The sequence below is a fragment of the Engystomops pustulosus genome, chromosome 4 (assembly GCF_040894005.1).
Source record: "Engystomops pustulosus chromosome 4, aEngPut4.maternal, whole genome shotgun sequence".
In the NCBI taxonomy this organism is placed as follows: Eukaryota; Metazoa; Chordata; class Amphibia; order Anura; family Leptodactylidae; genus Engystomops; species Engystomops pustulosus.
This window is the reverse complement of record NC_092414.1, coordinates 11,569,927-11,590,772: the sequence shown is the minus strand read 5'-3', so window position 1 is coordinate 11,590,772 and position 20,846 is coordinate 11,569,927. Positions and strand designations below refer to the sequence as shown.

The window sequence follows — 20,846 nt, the reverse complement described above, 5'->3', positions numbered from 1 at the left end:
GTACAGCTGGTATAACCCGGGGATCTCCTGTATATAATGATATATGTACAGCCGCTATAACCCGGGGATCTCCTGTATATAATGATATATGTACAGCCGGTATAACCTGGGTATCTCCTGTATATAATGATATATCCTCTCCTTTCTCCTGTAGGATACATGATGCCGGTGAGACCAGTGGCGATGCTGCCGGTGTAGGGGCGTGGTCACCCTTGGGATTGGCCTATTCTGAGAGAATGCTGGGATTCTGCAGGGGGAGGAGGAAGTTCCTGGCGGCGTCTCTCACCCTCCTGTTTGTTCCGGCAGTCACGTGGATCTATCTCTTCACTGGACGCTATGATGGTAGGTAATACACTGGGAAATTATCTGGTTATACTGAAGTCATTTTAAAGGGGTTGTCCGGGCTTAAACAAAGAACATTCGAGGGGTGGAGGAGCTTAAAATTTTTTAAAAATAAACGATCTCTCGTTTTTTGTTTTTCACGTTGTCCTGCACCTGTCAGTTTCTTTACAGACCTTGGCGCTCCTGTCTGACTACAGAGCTGAATCGTATCCTGTATCAGGCGAGTGGATGTAGTCGGCCGGAACGCCGGTTTCGGGACAATGGGAGAAATGGGGGGGTAAAAATACCATTTTTTCATTTTTACAGTCCCCCCAAGCCTGATATATAATTTTTTTTAAACCTGGACAACCCCTTTAAGCTTGGGCTTTGCCTTTAAGGGAATCTGTAACCATGTAGACTGTAGCCAGTGTAAGGTCTTGTCCCATTCCGTTATGTTAGTTATGTTTTTAGTAGCAGCAGGACTGTGAAATATGGATTTATACTCCAGTACTATACTGAGGACATGACCTCACACTGCTGTGCTCTGTGCTCTCAGCAGCCCGTGTTATGTAATGTCCCTGGAGAGATGTGTAATCAGACTTCACACTGCTGTGCTCTGTGCTCTCTACAGCCAGTGTTATGTATTGTCCCTAGAAATCTGAGTAATTATACATGTGTATATGTTGTTAGTAGCAGCAGGACTGTGAAATATGGATTTATATTCCTTGATTGTCTCTGTGGATGTGTCCTCACACTGCTGTTCTCTGTGCTCTCTGCAGCCAGTATTATGTATTTTCCCTAGAAATCTGAGTAATTTTACATTTGTAAATGTTGTTAGCAATTGTGAAATATGGATTCATATTCCTTGATTGTCTCTGTGGATGTGTCCTCACACTGCTGTGCTCTGTGCTCTCTGTAGCTAGTGCTAGGCATTGTTCCTGGAGAGATGCGTTTTCATAGCTTTGTTTATGTTGTTAGTAGCAGCAGGACTGTGAAATATGGATTTATATTCATGAATCGTACAGAGGGCTTGTCCTAACACTGCTGTGCTTTGTGCTCTCTGCAGCCAGTGTTTGATGTTGTCCCTGGAGAGATGTGTAATCAGACCTTTATGTATGTTGTTAGTAGCAGCAAGACTGTGAAATATGAATTTATATTACGGGATTGTTCCTGGGGGGGGGGGGGGGGGGGCGGGTTGTCCTCACACTGTTGTGTTTTATGCAGCCAGTCTTATGTATTGTCACTGAAGTTGTTGTTAGTAGCAGCAGGACTGTGGAATATGGATTTATATTACAGGATTGTCCCTGGTGGGAGTCCTCACACTGCTGTGCTCTGTGCTTCGTGCAGCCAGTTTTATGTATTGTCACTGGAGATATCTTTAATTATTCCTTTGTGTATATTGTTAGTAGCAGCAGGACTGTGGAATATTGATTTATATTCCAGAATCAAAGCTGCTCTAAGTGGGGTCGTTTCCTCACCCTGCTGTGCCGTGTTCCCTTTGTCTTACAAATCTCCCACAATGCAGCACACTGTATAAATCTGCCATAACAGCCATATTACTGCCCTATAGGTCCCTCATTGTACCGCCATACAGTGTCCGCATTATAGGATTGTAAAGCCAATGGATAAATAATATATTGTCCGGCACATCATAGGGAATATTCCTTTAAAAAGATCTATTGTGCGTCTCCACGGTAACAGACTACAAACACACTCCTCGTAGTCAGATATGGGAGTCATCTCCTCTTATGTGCACAGAAGTCACCATGACATAAGTAGTTCATACCGAGGCGGGTGAGGGGGGTAACCAGGAGACACATAGGTCTGCATGGGGGCTGTGTACACAAAACGGAAGACATTTTTTTTCTTTTATTCTACAAATTTTTTTTCCATTACATTTTTTATTTCAGAAGAGGAGATTTTTTTATTCCTAGGGTTCAGTCCAGAAATGGAGTCTATTTTGATGCCATTATCAGACGCTGGCAGACGTCTTCCCGTTTGTTTCATCTATCTCAATTCCGGGGGAGGGGGGGGGGTCGATCCCGGTCACGGAACGTTTCGATTTCCTAGAACCATATGTAAAAGACAACAAATAGAAGACGTCTCGGTGAGGAGCGGCGAGGGGTTAATGAGGGCCGCTCCTTATCTCTGACTTGGGTGGACGCTCGTCTCGTTGCGATATTAAGCGGCGGAGTCGCGGGTGTTTCGTACTATGATCTAAAAAATGTTTTAAATGTCTTAAAGGGGTTGGCCAGGAATTGATATCGATGGCCTATCTTCGACAGATCGGTTGGGGTCTGGGGGGGTTGGACCTTTGATGACCTACTTGAAGCAAAGGTCATAATCGGTAGTTGAAAAACCAAAGCTGGACCAACCCTTTAAGTGTAAACCACCAAACAGCCCTAGACCACCAGGGATACTAAAGATTTTCTGTTATATCTGTTAGATTATTACTACAGTGGTTCTAACCTCAAAGCCTCTGTGGATCTTGAGGGATATTCTTTAGGAAGCCATAACCCATCCTAGACCACCAGGGACCACCACACCACCAGGGATAGATCCCATAACCATCCGCATGAACTGTCGTAACACCATCAATACTCTACATCATCAAAGAAACTACAATCGCATTGACCTCAAAGTCTATCTGGATCTTTAAGGATATCCTATAGCGTTCCACCACATATATTCCATATCATCCATAACATCTTCATCACCCTAGACCACCAAAGAAACTGGTATAAACCCCAAATCCGCTATTATGTATCAACCTCTCCGCTACCCTAGACCACCAGGAATTTTACATATGACACCTTTCCCTCTAAAATAAACCCCTTCACCAACCTAGACCACCATAGAAACTGGTCGTAACCACCACAGATATTCCATACCATCTACAGCATCCTAGACCACCATGGAAACTGGTAGTAGCCCCCAAGGATATGCCATATCGTCCATACCATCTACAGCATCCTAGACCACCATGGAAACTGGTAGTAGCCCCCAAGGATATGCCATATCATCCATACCATCTACAGCATCCTAGACCACCATGGAAACTGGTAGTAGCCACCAAGGATATTCCATATCATCCATAACATCTTCAGCATCCTAGTCCACCATAGAAACTGGTAGTAGCCCCCAAGGATATTCCATATCATCCATAACATCTACAGCATCCTAGACCACCATGGAAACTGGTCGTAACCACCAAGGATATGCCATATCATCCATACCATCTACAGCATCCTAGACCACCAAAGAAACTGGTATAAACCCCAAATCCGCTATTATGTATCAACCTCTCCGCTACCCTAGACCACCAGGAATTTTACATATGACACCTTACCCTCTAAAATAATTGGCCATATAAACCCCTTCACCAACCTAGACCACCATAGAAATTGGTCGTAACCACCACAGATATTCCATATCATTCATAACATCTAGACCACCATCGAAACTGGTCGTAACCACCATGGATATTCCATATCATCCATAACATCTACAGCATCCTAAACCACCATGGAAACTGGCAGTAGCCCCCAAGGATATTCCATATCATCTATATACAGCATCCTAGACCACCATGGAAACTGGTCGTAACCACCAAGGATATTCCATACCATCTACAGCATCCTAGACCTTCATGGAAACTGGTAGTAGCCACCAAGGATATTCCATACCATCTACAGCATCCTAGACCACCATGGAAACAGGTAGTAGCCCCCAAGGATATGCCATATCATCCATACCATCTACAGCATCCTAGACCACCATGGAAACTGGTAGTAGCCACCAAGGATATGCCATATCATCCATACCATCTACAGCATCCTAGACCACCATGGAAACTGGTAGTAGCCACCAAGGATATTCCATATCATCCATAACATCTACAGCATCCTAGACCACCATGGAAACTGGTCGTAACCACCAAGGATATTCCATATCATCTCTAACATCTACAGCATCCTAGACCACCATGGAAACTGGCAGTAGCCCCCAAGGATATTCCATATCATCCATAACATATACAGCATCCTAGACCACCATGGAAACTGGTAGTAGCCCCCAAGGATATTCCATATAATCCATAACATCTACAGCATCCTAGACCACCATGGAAACTGGTTGTAACCACCAAGGATATTCCATATCATCCATAGCATCTTCAGCATCCTAGACCACCATGGAAACTGGTCGTAACCACCAAGGATATTCCATATCATCCATAACATCTACAGCATCCTAGACCACCATGGAAACTGGTAGTAGCCCCCAAGGATATTCCATATCATCCATAACATCTACAGCATCCTAGACCACCATGGAAACTGGTCGTAACCACCAAGGATATACCATATCATCCATAGCATCTTCAGCATCCTAGACCACCATGGAAACTGGTTGTAACCACCAAGGATATTCCATATCATCCATAGCATCTTCAGCATCCTAGACCACCATGGAAACTGGTCGTAACCACCAAGGATATTCCATATCATCCATAACATCTTCAGCATCCTAGACCACCGAAGAAACTGGTATAAACCCTAAGTCCATGGATATTTAGATGGTATCACTCCATACCATCTAAACTGGAGGGCAATATAAACCATTTCGACAACCTTGACCACCGTTGAAACTCATGGATAGACCAACAAAGATACTGGTATAAACCCTAAAGCCCTTAACCATTAAAACCACCCTAGACCACCAGGACTTATATATAATTATGTGTACTACATCCAAGCTGCATAACCTGAGGTGGGGGGAGGGGATTATTAGTAGGAAAATCCTCCTCGGCACCATGGCCATGACCTTTCTACTACATAATCTTGTTGCCAGGTCGCAGCCGTCAGAATGGATAGATATTCGCTAATTACGGTCTTAATACAACGTTGTAACGTCATTGTTTAATGTTGCGCATCTCGATGTAAGAAACCAAGGCTCGGCAACACCCTCCGAGACCCCTCATCCAAACCACCGTCATTACCAGCCTAAAACATTCAATTAAGCCGGCACTTCCATCCGAGCTCTAATGGATATGAGCCCCATAATGTTCCGAGATGTCGTCGAGACGATGCGTTGTGTTAAACCACCAGGGTGTAGACGATTCTTTACGACTGTGTGTACTCGTTAATGGCTCTTTAAGCGTGTTAGACTAATATGATACATCCAGTAAAGTGCGTTGTTAATTCGAGAAACACAGACTTGAAACGAGGTTTATTTATTTCTGGCCGGTTCGCCGTGTAGTTGTCCTTGGCGGAGGCGTCGGTTGCCACGACATGACCATTTTAGGAGTTAATGGGGTGTAGAATTAATCTAGTCACTGCCCGATGTAATTAATGTAAATTTCGAGGTGGGTCAGAGGCTGGAGATGACTTTGTTTTCGACTTTCCGAGGACATCTCAATGATATTGGCTGATAATCTCTACTTAGATCCATGGTTGGCCACTTGAACTGGCATTGACCCCTACCAAGGTTGTCTAATTAGGACCACCCCTTTTCCTGTAACCTACAAGGGCAATGAAGGGCGGTCTTCTAATCTTTTCTAGTGCCAAGGTACTCAACTAGTTTTTGTAGAGGTCTACAGGCAACTGAAGGTCCAAGCGGAACAGACCATTTTAGGAGTTAATGGGATGTAGAATTAATCTACTCGCTGCCTGATGTAATTAATGTAAATTTCGAGGCGGGTCAGAGGCAAGAGATGACTTTGTTCTCGACTTTCCGAGGACAGTTCAATGATATTGGCTGATAATCTCTACTTAGATCCATGGTTGGCCACTTGAACTGGCATCGACCCTTACCAAGGTTGTCTAATTAGGACCACCCCTTTCCCTGTAACCTACAAGGGCAATGAAGGGTGGTCTTCCAATCTGTTCTGGTTCCAAGGTACTCAACTAGTTTTTGTAGAGGTCTACAGGCAACTGAAAGTCCAATCGGAACAGACCATTTTAGGAGTTAATGGGGTGTAGAATGAATCTACTCGCTGCCTGATGTAATTAATGTAAATTTCGAGGCGGGTCAGAGGCAAGAGATGACTTTGTTCTCGACTTTCCGAGGACAGTTCAATGATATTGGATGATAATCTCTACTTAGATCCATGGTTGGCCACTTGAACTGGCATCGACCCTTACAACGTTTGTCTAATCAGGATCACCCCTTACCCTGTAACCTTCAAGAGCAATTAAGGGCGGTCTTCCAATCTGTTCTGGTTCCAAGGTACTCAACTAGTTTTTGTAGAGGTCTACAGGCAACTGAAAGTCCAAGCGGAACAGACCATTTTAGGAGTTAATGGGGTGTAGAATTAATCTACTCGCTGCCCGATGTAATTAATGTAAATTTTCGAGGCGGGTCAGAGGCTGGAGATGACTTTGTTTTCGACTTTCTGAGGTTAGTTCAATGATATTGGCTGATAATCTCCACATAAAATCCATGGTTGGCCACTTGAACTGGCAGCGAACCCTACAAAGGTTGTCTAATTAGGACCACCCCTTTCCCTGTAACCTATAAGGGCAATTAAGGGCGGTCTTCCAATCTGTGCTAGTTCCAAGGTACTGAACTAGTTTTTGTAGAGGTCTACAGGCAACTGAAGGTCCAAGCGGAACAGAAAGATGTCCAGATGACCTCCATTTTTCACACAGAGCCCAGGCCACAATTCTTATTCAGTCCCCAGACCACTTATTTACTTAGACCACAGACTACCAAACTCATTAAGTTCCCATACCAGACCCCATACTTATCTAGACCCCAGACCAGATCCCTTACTCATTCAGATGTCTAAGCTGATTCAGTTCCCAGACCAATACCCTTACTTATTTAGACCCTAGACCAGATCCCCCGACTTCAGAGGACCTCCATTAATCACCCAGAACCCAGACCATCATGCTCATTCAATCCCCATACCATACCCCATACTAATTTAAACCTAAGTCCAGACCATACATATTTAGACCCCAGATCAAAGACTTTCCCAGACCAGTTCCCCTACTCATGAAGCCTTCAGACAACCGCTATTATTCACCCAAAGCCCAATCCGCCATGCACATTCAGTCCCCAGACCATAACCCATAGTTATTTACATCTCAGACCAGACCAGAGCCTCTCCTCATTCAGGCTTCAAACTACAGCCATTATTCTCTCAGACCACCATGTCTATTCAATCCCCTTACAAGGCTTATTACTTATTCAGACCCCAGACCACCAATCTCATTCAGCCCCCAAACCAGATATCGTAACTCATTCTGTCACCAAGGCTAACCCCTCACTTATTCTATCCCCAGATCAAACCCTTTACTCATCAAGTCAGACCCATTACTCATTCAGACCCCAGACCACTTACTTATTGAGACCCAAGACAAGATCCCTTACTCACTGAGACCCCAGACTGCTTACACATTAGGGCCCCAGATCAGATCCCTTACTCATTGAGACCCCAGACAAGATTCCTTACACATTGAGACCCCAGACCAGATCCCTTAGTCATTGAGACCTCGAAATCAATTCAGACACCAAACCAAAGCACTTACTCATTTAGAATCCAGACCAGACTGCTAATTTATAGAGTCCCAGATCAGAATTCTTAAGATCTTCTTTAAGATCTCAGACAGGATCCTTGATGTCATCCAGAACCCAACTCAGAACCCTTAAATGGTTTTAGACTCCACACAAGAACCCAAAAAGTGATCAGGAATACCCTTTTGGAAGAACGTTTACCATCATGGTAATAGGAGCATCTATTATCACTGAACCATATGAATAATGACCTTCAAGTAGTTCCATAATTCCGTATCGTTTTCCGTGACATTGATTCTGGTGGATGGTGCCGGTTGTCCTCTCCTTTTTACTCTTCGGTTCCACAGGAAACACCTTCTCCTTTGACTTATGACTTCGAATATCTCCATCCTCCATGAGTCTACTACTCCGAGTTGGTCAAGTCTCCACCTTTTGTCTCGGTTACATTGATAGGACATAGTGACATATATCTGTACTGATCCCACCTCCAAAGGGTCTGAAGTCCTGAAGATATCGTCTGGTAAAGATCTATATCTCTAAGTTCCTAAAAAAAGAGAGAGCCCTGTCTATTATTCTTCTATAATTGTAATATCCAACACCGTAGACACTTCTCCGCTTCTACAATTGTCAGATCCCGGAGAGCTGTCTGTACATGTCCAGATCTCCAAGAAATGGAGCTGTGTTCTCGTTATGAGGAAAGCGCACATCCCTCAGGTTGTTTGTAATCCACAGTATCCCGGGGATATCATTCTGCAGAAATACACTTACAGGACTCCCTCACGGCTGGACTCCGTCAGACATCCCGCGGCGATCCCGTTATACAGAGCTGGAGGAATGCGGCTACTGTCCCGTGTCCCAGCCTGCAGATTCTTACATTATTTGTAACAAAAAGTAGAGTTCAAGTCTCCTAAAAATACTGCAAGTCCATCAGACACCCTATGACTGGAGAGAGATTATGACCCATAAGGATCGGTTACACTACATAGTTATGGATTCTCAATGTAATTAAATACATAGGGCATTGTGTGGAAAAAAGAAGTGATGTCTCTTTAAATTGGGTTCTAGTATAGGCATAACAATAAGTGGTACCGCTATGGGGTCTGTACACACCCCATAACCGTTACTAGTACAAAGTATTGTGTTTCAAGATTGTTTTTTCAGAGATACGTATAGTGATTGGTCTGTAAGGGAAGGGGGAGAAGTATATTAATTGTAGCCTATATATTTATTCTTCTTTGACTTGAAAAGGACCTCATATCCCCTTATATTGTGGCCTCTCATTTCCTCCCCTTATTGTGGCTCCTCTCATGTCCCCCTCATATTGTGTCTTCTCATCTCCCCCTCATATTGTGGTCTCTCATCTCCTCCTCATATTGTGGTCTCTCATCTCCTCCTCATATTGTGTCCTCTCATCTCCTCCTCATATTGTGTCCTCTCATCTCCTCCTCATATTGTGGTCTCTCATCTCCTCCTCATATTGTGGCCTCTCATCTCCCCATCATATTGTGGCCTCTCATCTCCTCCTCATATTGTGGTTTCTCATCTCCCCCACATATTGTGACCTCTCATCCCCCCCTCATATTGTGTCCTCTCATCCCCCCCTCATATTGTGTCCTCTCATCTCCCCCTCATATTGTGTCCTCTCATCTCCTCATCATATTGTGATCTCTCATCTCCCACTCATATTGTGTTTTCTCATGTCCCCCTCATATTGTGTCCTCTCATCTCCTCATCATATTGTGTCCTCTCATCTCCTCCTCATATTGTGTCCTCTCATCTCCTCCTCATATTGTGGTCTCTCATCTCCCCCTCATATTGTGTCCTCTCATCTCCCCCTCATATTGTGGCCTCTCATCTCCTCCTCATATTGTGTTTTCTCATCTCCCCCTCATATTGTGGCTCCTCTCATCTCCCCCTCATATTGTGGCCTCTCATCTTCCCCTCATATTGTGGCCTCTCATCTCCCCCTCATATTGTGTCCTCTCATCTCCCCCTCATATTGTGACCTCTCATCTCCCCCTCATATTGTGGTCTCTCATCTCCACCACATATTGTGGTCTCTCAATTCCCCCTCATATTGTGGTCTCTCATCTCCCCCTCATATTGTGTCCTTTAATCTCCCCCTCATATTGTGTCCTCTCATCTCCCCCTCATATTGTGGTCTCTCATCTCCTCCTCATATTGTGGCTCCTCTCATCTCCTCCTCATATTGTGTCCTCTCATCTCCCCCTCATATTGTGGTCTCTCATCTCCCCCTCATATTGTGGTCTCTCATCTCCTCCTCATATTGTGTCCTCTCATCTCCTCCTCCTATTGTGGTCTCTCATCTCCCCCTCATATTGTGGCTCTTCTCATCTCCTCCTCATATTGTGGCTCTTCTCATCTCCTCCTCATATTGTGTCTTCTCATCTCCCCCTCATATTGTGTCCTCTCATCTCCTCCTCATATTGTGTCCTCTCATCTTCTCCTCATATTGTGTCCTCTCATCTCCTCCTCATATTGTGTCCTCTCATCTCCTCCTCATATTGTGTCCTCTCATCTCCCCCTCATATTGTGGTCTCTCATCTCCCCCTCATATTGTGACCTCTAATCCCCCTTCATATTTGTGTCCTCTCATCTCTCCCTCATATTGTGTCCTCTCATCTCCCCTCATATTGTGTCCTCTCATCTCCTCCTCATATTGTGTCCTCTCATCTCCTCCTCATATTGTGGCCTCTCATCTCCTCCTCATGTTGTGGCCTCTCATCTCCTCCTCATATTGTGGCCTCTCATCTCCTCCTCATGTTGTGGACCCTCTCACATCTTCCTCATGTTGTGGTCTCTCAACCCCTCATATTGTGGCCCTTCTCATCTTCTCCTCATGTCGTGGACCTTCTCATCTTCTCCTCATGTCGTGGACCTTTTCATATCCTCCTCATGTTGTGGACCCCCTCATCTCCTCCTCTGTTAACCAAACAGTTATAACTTCTGTCTATGCAATGTCTGGTAGTGGGTGGGTGGTTACCATCTCTACCGATCTACCAGTATCTATATCTATCTTTCAATTTCATATTCATCTATCCACCTAATATCTATCTCTCTGTTATTCGGGCACACTATAAGGACACGCGTGATTGTAGGTCACTGTGACCAGTGCATTTTGCTGTGTTGTAAATTTCATCTCGTTCTCCATTGGTGGCCCTGGATTTCTAGCCCTGTCTTGTAGACCATTGACACGGTGAGCCCTCTGTTCCCGCGCAGCGTGCTGCCCTCCCGCCTGACACTGCACATTTGTTCATGCTGTGACTCGGCAGCTCGTAGACAATCTGACTTGACTGTTATTGGCTCCAACAGATGTTTCCAGCTGTATAAGAATTATCTCCTCCAAATGTTCCCGCACAAGTTGATAAACAAATATCTGTCTAACACGCGGAAACTTATAGATTAATGAAGAAGAAGGTTTATATTGGACAATGTTATCCAAATTTTAAAAATCTATAATAATATCTATCCATTATTTTCCTGGATGATATTTGGCTCTGCATACCCAGCTGAGCATGATCGCAGTGGATACACTGCCTCTTCTTCATCCCAGCCTCGGCTTCCCTCCGTTTCCCACTCCTTCCCCTTTAAGGATGCCCTTGACATTGAGCAGTGAAGTTTTGTAGTAATCAATATTTTATTTTATTTTTTATGATCTTTGAAGATGAGAATATTTTCTTGGGTGCTCCGGGGAAGGGGGGGTATGCATGGGTCAGCACTCCTCGTCTTCCTATGGCCGTCACTGTTGGTGGATAACATGAAGCGTCGGCGTCCTCTGCTCCTTATTGGAGTGTCAGTCACGGCCCGCGTTACACTTTGTAGTTCTGCAGCGGCCGATCTATAAATTCCCCACTGACTCAATTATATCCTTTCTATTAAACCTGACTGGATACGACTGACATGTTACAGTATTATTAGCCATAAATCCTCCTCAATTTACCGAATAGGTAGACTCCCCGCCCCCCCCTACACAGCTCCTATCCTAAATTATGTGCTACAATATATCTTCAAGTTCTTACGTTACTAATACACAGCTCCAAATCCTCTGCCCGAACATACAATGTCATAAGTTATAGCATTCCGACTACCTGCAGTCACCACTAGAGGGAGCTCTTTGTACATTGAGCGCTATAAGCTCCTCCTAGTGCAGACAAAATGTCTCTTTTGATCCTATTTTTCAGTTATTTTGGTTGGGGTCAGGGTCTGCCCGAGTACTTTAAAAGCTTTGCAACTTTTTGATTTTCTTTACCCCTTAGGACATGCTGGAGGAGGTCGCAGTTTCACAAGTCAACGGCTGTAAGTTAGGCGAATAAGGTTCAAAATCTATGATGAGGCTGATGTTTTTTTATTTCTAGCCTCATTTTTAACTTTTTTTGAAAAAAGAACTAAAAGATTGTTAGGGGGTGTTAAGTTTCATCTCGAAAGTCCGGGGTGAGGTCTTCTTTGGGACCATGATGGATCCGCGATAGGGAAGAGAGGATCAGAACTTTAAGCTCGGATTCGGGTTTTGGGTGCATCCAACGGGCCGTGCCTCCAATCTGGCAAAGTGACTCCCCTAGCAATGATTGGTCATCTCTGAGCCAATCACAGGCATGGATAGTAGCTAGGGGCAATTGGCTGCCAATTGGGCAACATGAACATGTCATGTGTGATGCACCTGAACCGGAGAATCGGACTTAAAGGACATCTACCACCAGGATGAAAGGCTGTATGCAAATGAGCCTGAAGGGCTCCAGGCTCCATCAACACCTATAAAGCCTGGAGCCCCTCAGGCTCATCTGCATCCAGTCTTTCATCCTGGTGGTGGATGCCCTTTAAAGTACAAATCTGCTCATCTCGAGTCAGCGAGTCACAGCCTTCGAAATCGGAATTGGGAATTAGTGTAGTGCCTGGGATTTCTCCACCGATTTTTCGGGAATGGCACCCAGTGTTCGTTAATGGGCAAATTATTGTATTTATTTGCAACTTTTTGAAAAATTAAAGGATTAGTCGCTCCGCAAAAATTCTGCTCTGTCACTTTTTGAAACTTTTATTACTCATGGGTATAGCCACAGAATTCGGGAGTAACGCCCTAATAGTCACGCCAGGACCCATTATTTGGTTTGCTAAAACTTTGAAACTTTTTGACACTTTTGTCCATTTTTTTCAAGAAGGAAGTTGTTTGTTGTGGAACTTTTTGAAATCCTGGGTGTATCTGACGGCCGGGCATGTTAATGGAGCCCTCCGCAGGCGTTTGTCAGGGCCTCTTCCTCTCCGTACACAACATTGATTGTACAGCGGAGCATGTAAACCTCCGGTCAGGACTGAGTCGGGTTGACAGGCGCGTTGCGGAGCTTACACCTCAGCGATTCCATATTAATAGCGTAGATTAAGCGCTCTCCGCTCGTCACAGAGAAGATATTAATCTTCATCAGGACGGATGAAAAGTTTAATTTTCCGCTCATCTCTCCGGCTAAGCCGCGGTAGCTGTCGGCAGGAGGCCGGTTAATCTGTCGCTGCAGACTCTGTGCCAAGCAGCCGGCTCCGTCCTTTACATAGCCGCATTGAAAAAGATCTCTGTCATTGGGAAGGGGGATGGGGGGGAGGGGGAGCGACGGAGCGCAGCTCAGGACTGAAAGGCACAACGTGATTGAATGACTGACATTGAGGTAATAATATTATTTGTTTGTGCCGAGCTCTCCGCGCCATTAGCGTGCCCGCCGTTTATTAAAGGCATGTCTTCTCGAGCGGGTGGTTGCACTGCAAAGGGAACACGGCTGCCGAAAAATAAAATTGCAAATGAAATTTTTTTGGGGGGTAGAGAAAATTGCTCGGAAATGAGTCTGGGATGAATTCGTCAACAGGAAGTGTGCCGGATGTAAGAAGGCAATCCAATTAGTGGAGTGTCCCTTTAAATTTGAGGGTGGGGGCTTAAACGCCTCCAGAATACAGAAGCTGCAACATAGATTGATAGTCATGTCTCTTCTCAACCAGTCGGTTGACCCAGACTGGTCACATGACGCAGCTTCTCCAATCAGCAGCACTAAAATCAGTAAAAAGGTCCTTCATCATCATCACCAAAAAGATCTGACCCACCATTACGAAAACCAACATGAATAATATGACCCTATCCACTATTAATAAGAAGAACCTCACCACCACGACCAATAAGAACCTAACCAGAATCAACAAAAAGATCTGACCCACCATGACCAAAAAGTCCCTAAACACTATGGGGCAGATTTACTTGCCCAGTCCATTCGCGAATGTACTGAACCTCACCAAGCCGGGCGGGGTGCAGGTAAGGGCGTGTCCAGCGACACTTTTTTAAAATGCGGCGGTTTCTCCGAATCTGTCGGGTTTTCGTTCGGCCACGCCCCCCGATTTCCACCACGTGCACCCAGCGCCGATGCACCACAATCCGATCGCATGCGCCAAAAACCCGGGGCAATTCAGGGAAAATCGGCGGAAAACTTAAAAATTCGGGTAACCGCCGTAAAAACGCAATTCGGGCCATTGGTAAATGACCCCCTATGACTTTTACCACTGACTAACCACTCTCACCAAAAAGACCCTCACCATCATGACCAATAAGATCCTAACCAGAATCAACAAAAAGATCTCACCCACCATGACTAAAAAGTCCCTAACCATCAACACCATTACCATAAAGACCCTAAACACTTTTACTGAAAAGACCCTAAGCGCTTTGACCAAAATACCCTTACCATCATCACTAATAAGATCTCAACCAGCTCCACCAAAATGGAACCTCCAATCTCCACCCTAACCAAAATCAGCAATAGACCTTTAATGCTATCAATAAATCCCTAACCACAATAGCCCAAAAAACCTGACCCACCATGAACAAAAATACCTGACAAACCATGACTAAAAAATCCCTAGCGATTATCACACAAAAAAGTCCCTAACGATGATGTCCAAAAAGACCTGAATCACCTTGAACAAAAAAAGACACTAACCTATAGTCACTTAAAGGACCCTAACAACTTTTACCAAAAAAACTCTAACAACTATGATGGATAAGACCCTAACCATCACCACTAGAAAGTCCTGAACCACCATGAACAAAAGGACACTAACCACCATCACTCAAAGGACCCTGACCCCCTATTACGAAAAAGATCCTAACCACCATGATCAATAAGACCCTAACCATCACCACTAGAAAGGCCTGAACCACCATGATCAATAAGACCCTAGCCGATGTCACCAAAAGGAACTGACCCATAATCAAAAAGTCCCTAATCACCACCATCAACAAGGTGTCCACAACCACCATCACAGATAAGACCCGACCCACCATGACCAAAAGGACCCTAACCAGCATCACCAGAAAAATCTGATCTACCACCACCCAAAGTTGCTAAACACCACCACCAATACCAAAAAGACCTGACCCATCATGAACAAAAATATCCTAGAAAGATCCTTAACGCTACAACTAATAAGATCTCAACAGATCCACCCAACGGCACCAGAAGGAACTGACCCACCTTGACCAAAAAGTCTCTAACCAACGCCAAAAAGACCCTAATCATTATCGCATAATAGCTGCATACCCGAAATGTTTAGCCCTGAATGTTTGCAGGACATATAAAAAACCAAAAAAACCTAATGTCTCCATGTTCCTTGCTGTCGGCTCCTTATGAAGGTCAGTAATGGAGATGTTTCGATCAGGATCGGGTTAAAGGAAGTAGACGATGGAAGAGAACAGCTGAAGATGTGACTCATCCAATCAGCGAGAGGCTCATACTTCTCTGACACACTGTAACGATGGAGGGATGTTCATATATGAGACGTCTCTCTCTGGGTGACAGCCTCAATATCTGCGCTCGGGGACGGGGAGGGGGTCGGCTCTGTGACTGCAGAAGTCTCCATGACTCATCCGTATTGAGTTTTCCTAACCTGGAATTTTCAAGTAATTATCTGTGACTAGGAGAAGGGATCGATATCAATTGTCGTCTTAAAGGGGTTGTCTGCAATAGAAAAATCCTTTGTTCTGTGACCTCTTGGGACGTGTAATGAAAGTTAAACATAGCGGGGGGGGGGGGGGGGATTCCGGGACCTATGTAGACCATCCTTGAGATCAATGGATGTCACAGGCGGTCATCGATCTTGAAGGACGGTACTTCCGCTCAAACCACCCTATGAGCCGCTCTTGACCTGAAAAAAATCTATCTGAAATTTATATCCATTAGTCAGTTGTAGTTCTGGATTTCTTCTAAATATGCAAATTTGGTCTGAAGTGTCCACTGGAAGTATCCTGACGGGACCTCAACTGGTTTTCACTTTTTCACCCCAGTTGGGGAATTGGGACATCACTGCAGGGAACCACCAGGTCTCTACATCTGGAGCTGTCTCACTTTAGTGAAGGGTGAAGAGCTCCTGATGTATAGAGCCAAAGGTACAGACAGGGACATCATACAACAGGGCAAGGTAACTGTGGTTGACCGTTCTCCGTACTAAATTGCAGGCGGGTGCTTTAAGAGGAACTTGCAGCTGCTGGACCGTGCAGAACACTGCGGAAAGTCAACAGCTTTGAGAAGAACTAAGTACTAGGTCCACTGGCTGCCATCAAGATTATTTTTAAAAAATATGCTAAAAAGAATTACTTTAAGGGGAAATCCTGTCACATCCACCAACTCCAACTCTTCAGCTGCTTTAATAGGAGCCCGGCCACTAATCACATTGCAGTTGGAATTTTTTCTCTAGTCTTTACCGTTCCTGAGAAATTGATGTTAGTCTTCCCAGTGGGCGTGGTCTACTGGGTCCAGGGCCACGCCCCTGACACTAGAAAGTCAGAGTTACTGAAACTAAAACTACTGATTGCTCGGGAACGATAGGACTTAGAGAAAAAATTCCAATTTTGCCGGAACCGATGTCAGGGAATCTATTTAAAAATACAAAGAGTTGAATTTTTGGCGGAGGTCCACTTTAAGCTCTTATAATTTTCTCTTAAGGGGGAATATCAAAAAGGAACACAAATAAAAAAAAAATTCAACTTCGGATGTGACCGGAGATGCGAATCAAAGATTCTAAATAGTTGATAAATATATGATGCGTATGATACTGATGACATCACAATCAGTCAAATATAAGATATCTTTGATATTATGTCAAGGACAAGAAACACGAAGCCTCTTCAGAAATCCTCCACTCAGATAAAATGAAACGAAAAACGAAAAGAACATCAACTCCAGGTTCTCACTAATTGGCATTAAAGTCGTTTTTTCATCCGGGTGGCTCCAGGGACTTGGTTACATAATACTCATTATAATAGTCCCGGGCCCCGGGCGGGGGGGAGAGGGTCTCTTATTGGAAGATGCTGTGGAGCATATTTGGGCTGCAGAGATGTAATTAAAAAGGAAGAGGCGGGGGAGGGGGGTGTACGGGCCTCGCGTTCTCAGCTTTGTTCTTAAGGCCAGCGTCACGCTGTTTGTAAGAGGCTAGTTTTGCAATTCATTTGCATATTTAATCAACACTCACTCTGAATATCTGAATAATTAAAAGAGTGTCTTCCCTGCACCCTCTGAGCCAGGGGAAACGGAGAGACGGAGGAAAGACCAGCCTCGACTAAAGGATAAGGGAACGGGATGTAAGTGGGAGATTCTTGCTACATATTTTATGTATGTACAAGAATATTACTGTTAGAATACTGCCCCCTATGTACAGGAATATAACTACTATAATACTGCCCCCTATGTACAAGAATATAACTACTATAATACCGCCCCCTATGTACAGGAATATAACTACTATAATACTGCCCCCTATGTACAGGAATATAACTACTATAATACTGCCCCCTATGTACAAGAATATAACTACTATAATACCGCCCCCTATGTACAGGAATATAACTACTATAATACTGCCCCCTATGTACAGGAATATAACTACTATAATACTGCCCCCTATGTACAAGAATATAACTACTATAATACTGCCCCCTATGTACAGGAATATAACTACTATAATACTGCCCCCTATGTACAAGAATATAACTACTATAATACCGCCCCCTATGTACAGGAATATAACTACTATAATACTGCCCCCTATGTACATGAATATAACTACTAAATACCGCCCCCTATGTACAGGAATATAACTACTATAATACCGCCCCCTATGTACAAGAAAATAACTACTATAATACTGATCCCTATGTACAAGAATATAACTACTATAATACTGCCCCCTATGTACAAGAATATAACTACTATAATACTGCCCCTTATGTACAGGAATATAACTACTATAATACTGCCCCCTATGTACAGGAATATAACTACTATAATACTGCCCCCTATGTACAGGAATATAACTACTATAATACTGCCCCCTATGTACAGGAATATAACTACTATAATACTGCCCCTATGTACAAGAATATAACTACTATAATACTGCCCCCTATGTACAGGAATATAACTACTATAATACTGCCTCCTATGTACAAGAATATAACTACTATAATACTGCCCCTATGTACAGGAATATAACTACTATAATACTGCCCCCTATGTACAGGAATATAACTACTATAATACTGCCCCCTATGTACAGGAATATAACTACTATAATACTGCCCCCTATGTACAAGAATATAACTACTATAATACTGCCCCCTATGTACAAGAATATAACTACTATAATACTGCCCCCTATGTACAGGAATATAACTACTATAATACTGCCCCCTATGTACAGGAATATAACTACTATAATACTGCCCCCTATGTACAGGAATATAACTACTATAATACTGCCCCCTATGTACAAGAATATAACTACTATAATACTGCCCCCTATGTACAGGAATATAACTACTATAATACTGCCCCCTATGTACAAGAATATAACTACTATAATACCGCCCCCTATGTACAGGAATATAACTACTATAATACTGCCCCCTATGTACATGAATATAACTACTAAATACCGCCCCCTATGTACAGGAATATAACTACTATAATACCGCCCCCTATGTACAAGAAAATAACTACTATAATACTGCCCCTATGTACAGGAATATAACTACTATAATACTGCCCCCTATGTACAGGAATATAACTACTATAATACTGCCCCCTATGTACAGGAATATAACTACTATAATACTGCCCCCTATGTACAAAAATAAATAGATCTCAGTGGTGATAAACCTTGTACGATGCTATGGAATATGCTGTCACTATATAAACAGCAGGAAATACGTAAACGATTTGCACTTTTTTCATGTAGATTTTGTCCATTCTGAAAAAAGTGAATTAAACACTTTGTAGCCGGATAATGTAAACGTGTCGGTGAGAGCTGAGATTTTGGATTTGTGTGAATGTCTCTATGAGATATCAGCGCGGGACTCCGGCAGCGGAGTATTTGGCTCTGGTGCAGATAGTCGCCCCCCTGTGGAGTAAACAACAGATGCAAACATTGATCTATTCCAATGAAACGTCTCATCCTACTGCGCCACCAGGCTGTAGCGCCACTATCTGCTCTGCCACCACCACAGTGATACGAAGCATCGCCCCCCCCTCCCCCCCCGACGCTGCTCTCAGATCCTGGCGCCGCTTATCTCCCTCAATAAATAACGCTGCCTACTGTGCGGCCTCATCTTCACGTTCCATGGAATTAGATTTGTGTTTGCCTATACAGTGATGTATAATGTATACCCTCGCCGGCCGGGGCGCCCCCTACCCCCGCCTCATGCCAGCATGCGCCTTCTCTTTGTGACTGTTTTATATTTAGCTATGTTTTTCTTCTTCATCTCACAGCATCAATATTTTATCATGTGTTAAAAATTCCAAGTCCTATAAGCAGCGAATATTTATTCTCCGGAACGGTATCGAGCTCGGCGGCTGGAACAGAGGCCGCCACCCTTGCATGCCTTCAACGAGAAGGTCTAGAGAGAAGAGTTCGATAATCATCAAGGATGGAAAACTTTATTTAAATTTTAATTTATTAAACAAGAAAAGCTGAAACGTAACATGGTTATAAGTACTTAGACCCTTTGCTGTGACACTCCTATTTAACTGACATGCTGTCCATTTCCTTCTGATCCTCCTTGAGATGGTTCTACTCCTTCATTAGAGTCCAGCTGGGTTTAATTAAACTGATTGGACTTTATTAGGAAAAGCACTCACCTGTCTATATAAGACCTCACAGTGCATTTCACAGTACATGAGAATCATGAGGTCTTAGGAACTGCCCAAGGAGCTCCGAGAGAGAATTGTGGCAAGGCACAGATCTGGCCAAGGTTACAAAAGAATTTCTGCATTTTTCAATGCGCACAATGACGTCCATAAACCTTAAATTGAAAACGTTTGGGACTACAGCAATTCTTCCTTGACCTTTTTCTGTCAATATGGGGTCTGAATACTTTCCATACCCACTGTATATGGTTAATTTCTGGAGCCCACTCACATTTTCCAGTTCTAAAGCCAAGTGCCAAGGCCAAGCCCTTACATGTTAATATAAAAAAACCCAGTGGAGAAATCTTCTCACCATCCTCAAATCTTATATCTACTACCAGGAGTGTCTTCAATAAAAAAGTAAAAACATTCTAAATTTAGTACTAGTCAAACTTAACCACATTAACTAAACATATCTTTGAAAACTGCAGTACAACTATCCCTATATTGTTCCTCTCCATACTTTTAAAGTTCCCACGTCTATTCTTAAAGTTGACTCACCATCTACGCAGATGACCCCATGTGAGTCCGATCATCATCATTCGTTTGAGCTGAGTCGAGCATATTCATGTTCTTCCAGCTCAGCCACACCTTCAGCTTCCCGATAGAGGCTGTGTGACTCGCTGAAGAATATTCCTGAGGAAGGGGGAAAGAGCAAGTGAGAGACTTGCTGAAGAGTGCCATGGCTCAAGTGCCATGTAGCTGGACCGGTGGCTTGCCAACCATTATTGTCATAGGTGAGAAAGTCTAGGATGAGGGATAAGTTTGGTGGCCGTCGAAGTT

The 20,846-nt window shown here is 43.8% G+C and overlaps 1 protein-coding gene across 1 annotated transcript in view; it reads left to right on the top strand.

The window, feature by feature from the left end:
* The window catches only part of LARGE1 (LARGE xylosyl- and glucuronyltransferase 1), a 367,872-nt gene that overhangs the window by 93,734 nt on the left and 253,292 nt on the right, over positions 1 to 20,846 (top strand). The window contains exon 2 of the mRNA XM_072145129.1: positions 155 to 342. Within this exon, the coding sequence (XP_072001230.1) occupies positions 237 to 342 (106 nt within the window). The 5' untranslated portion in view covers positions 155 to 236. The remainder of the gene's footprint in view (positions 1 to 154; positions 343 to 20,846) is intronic.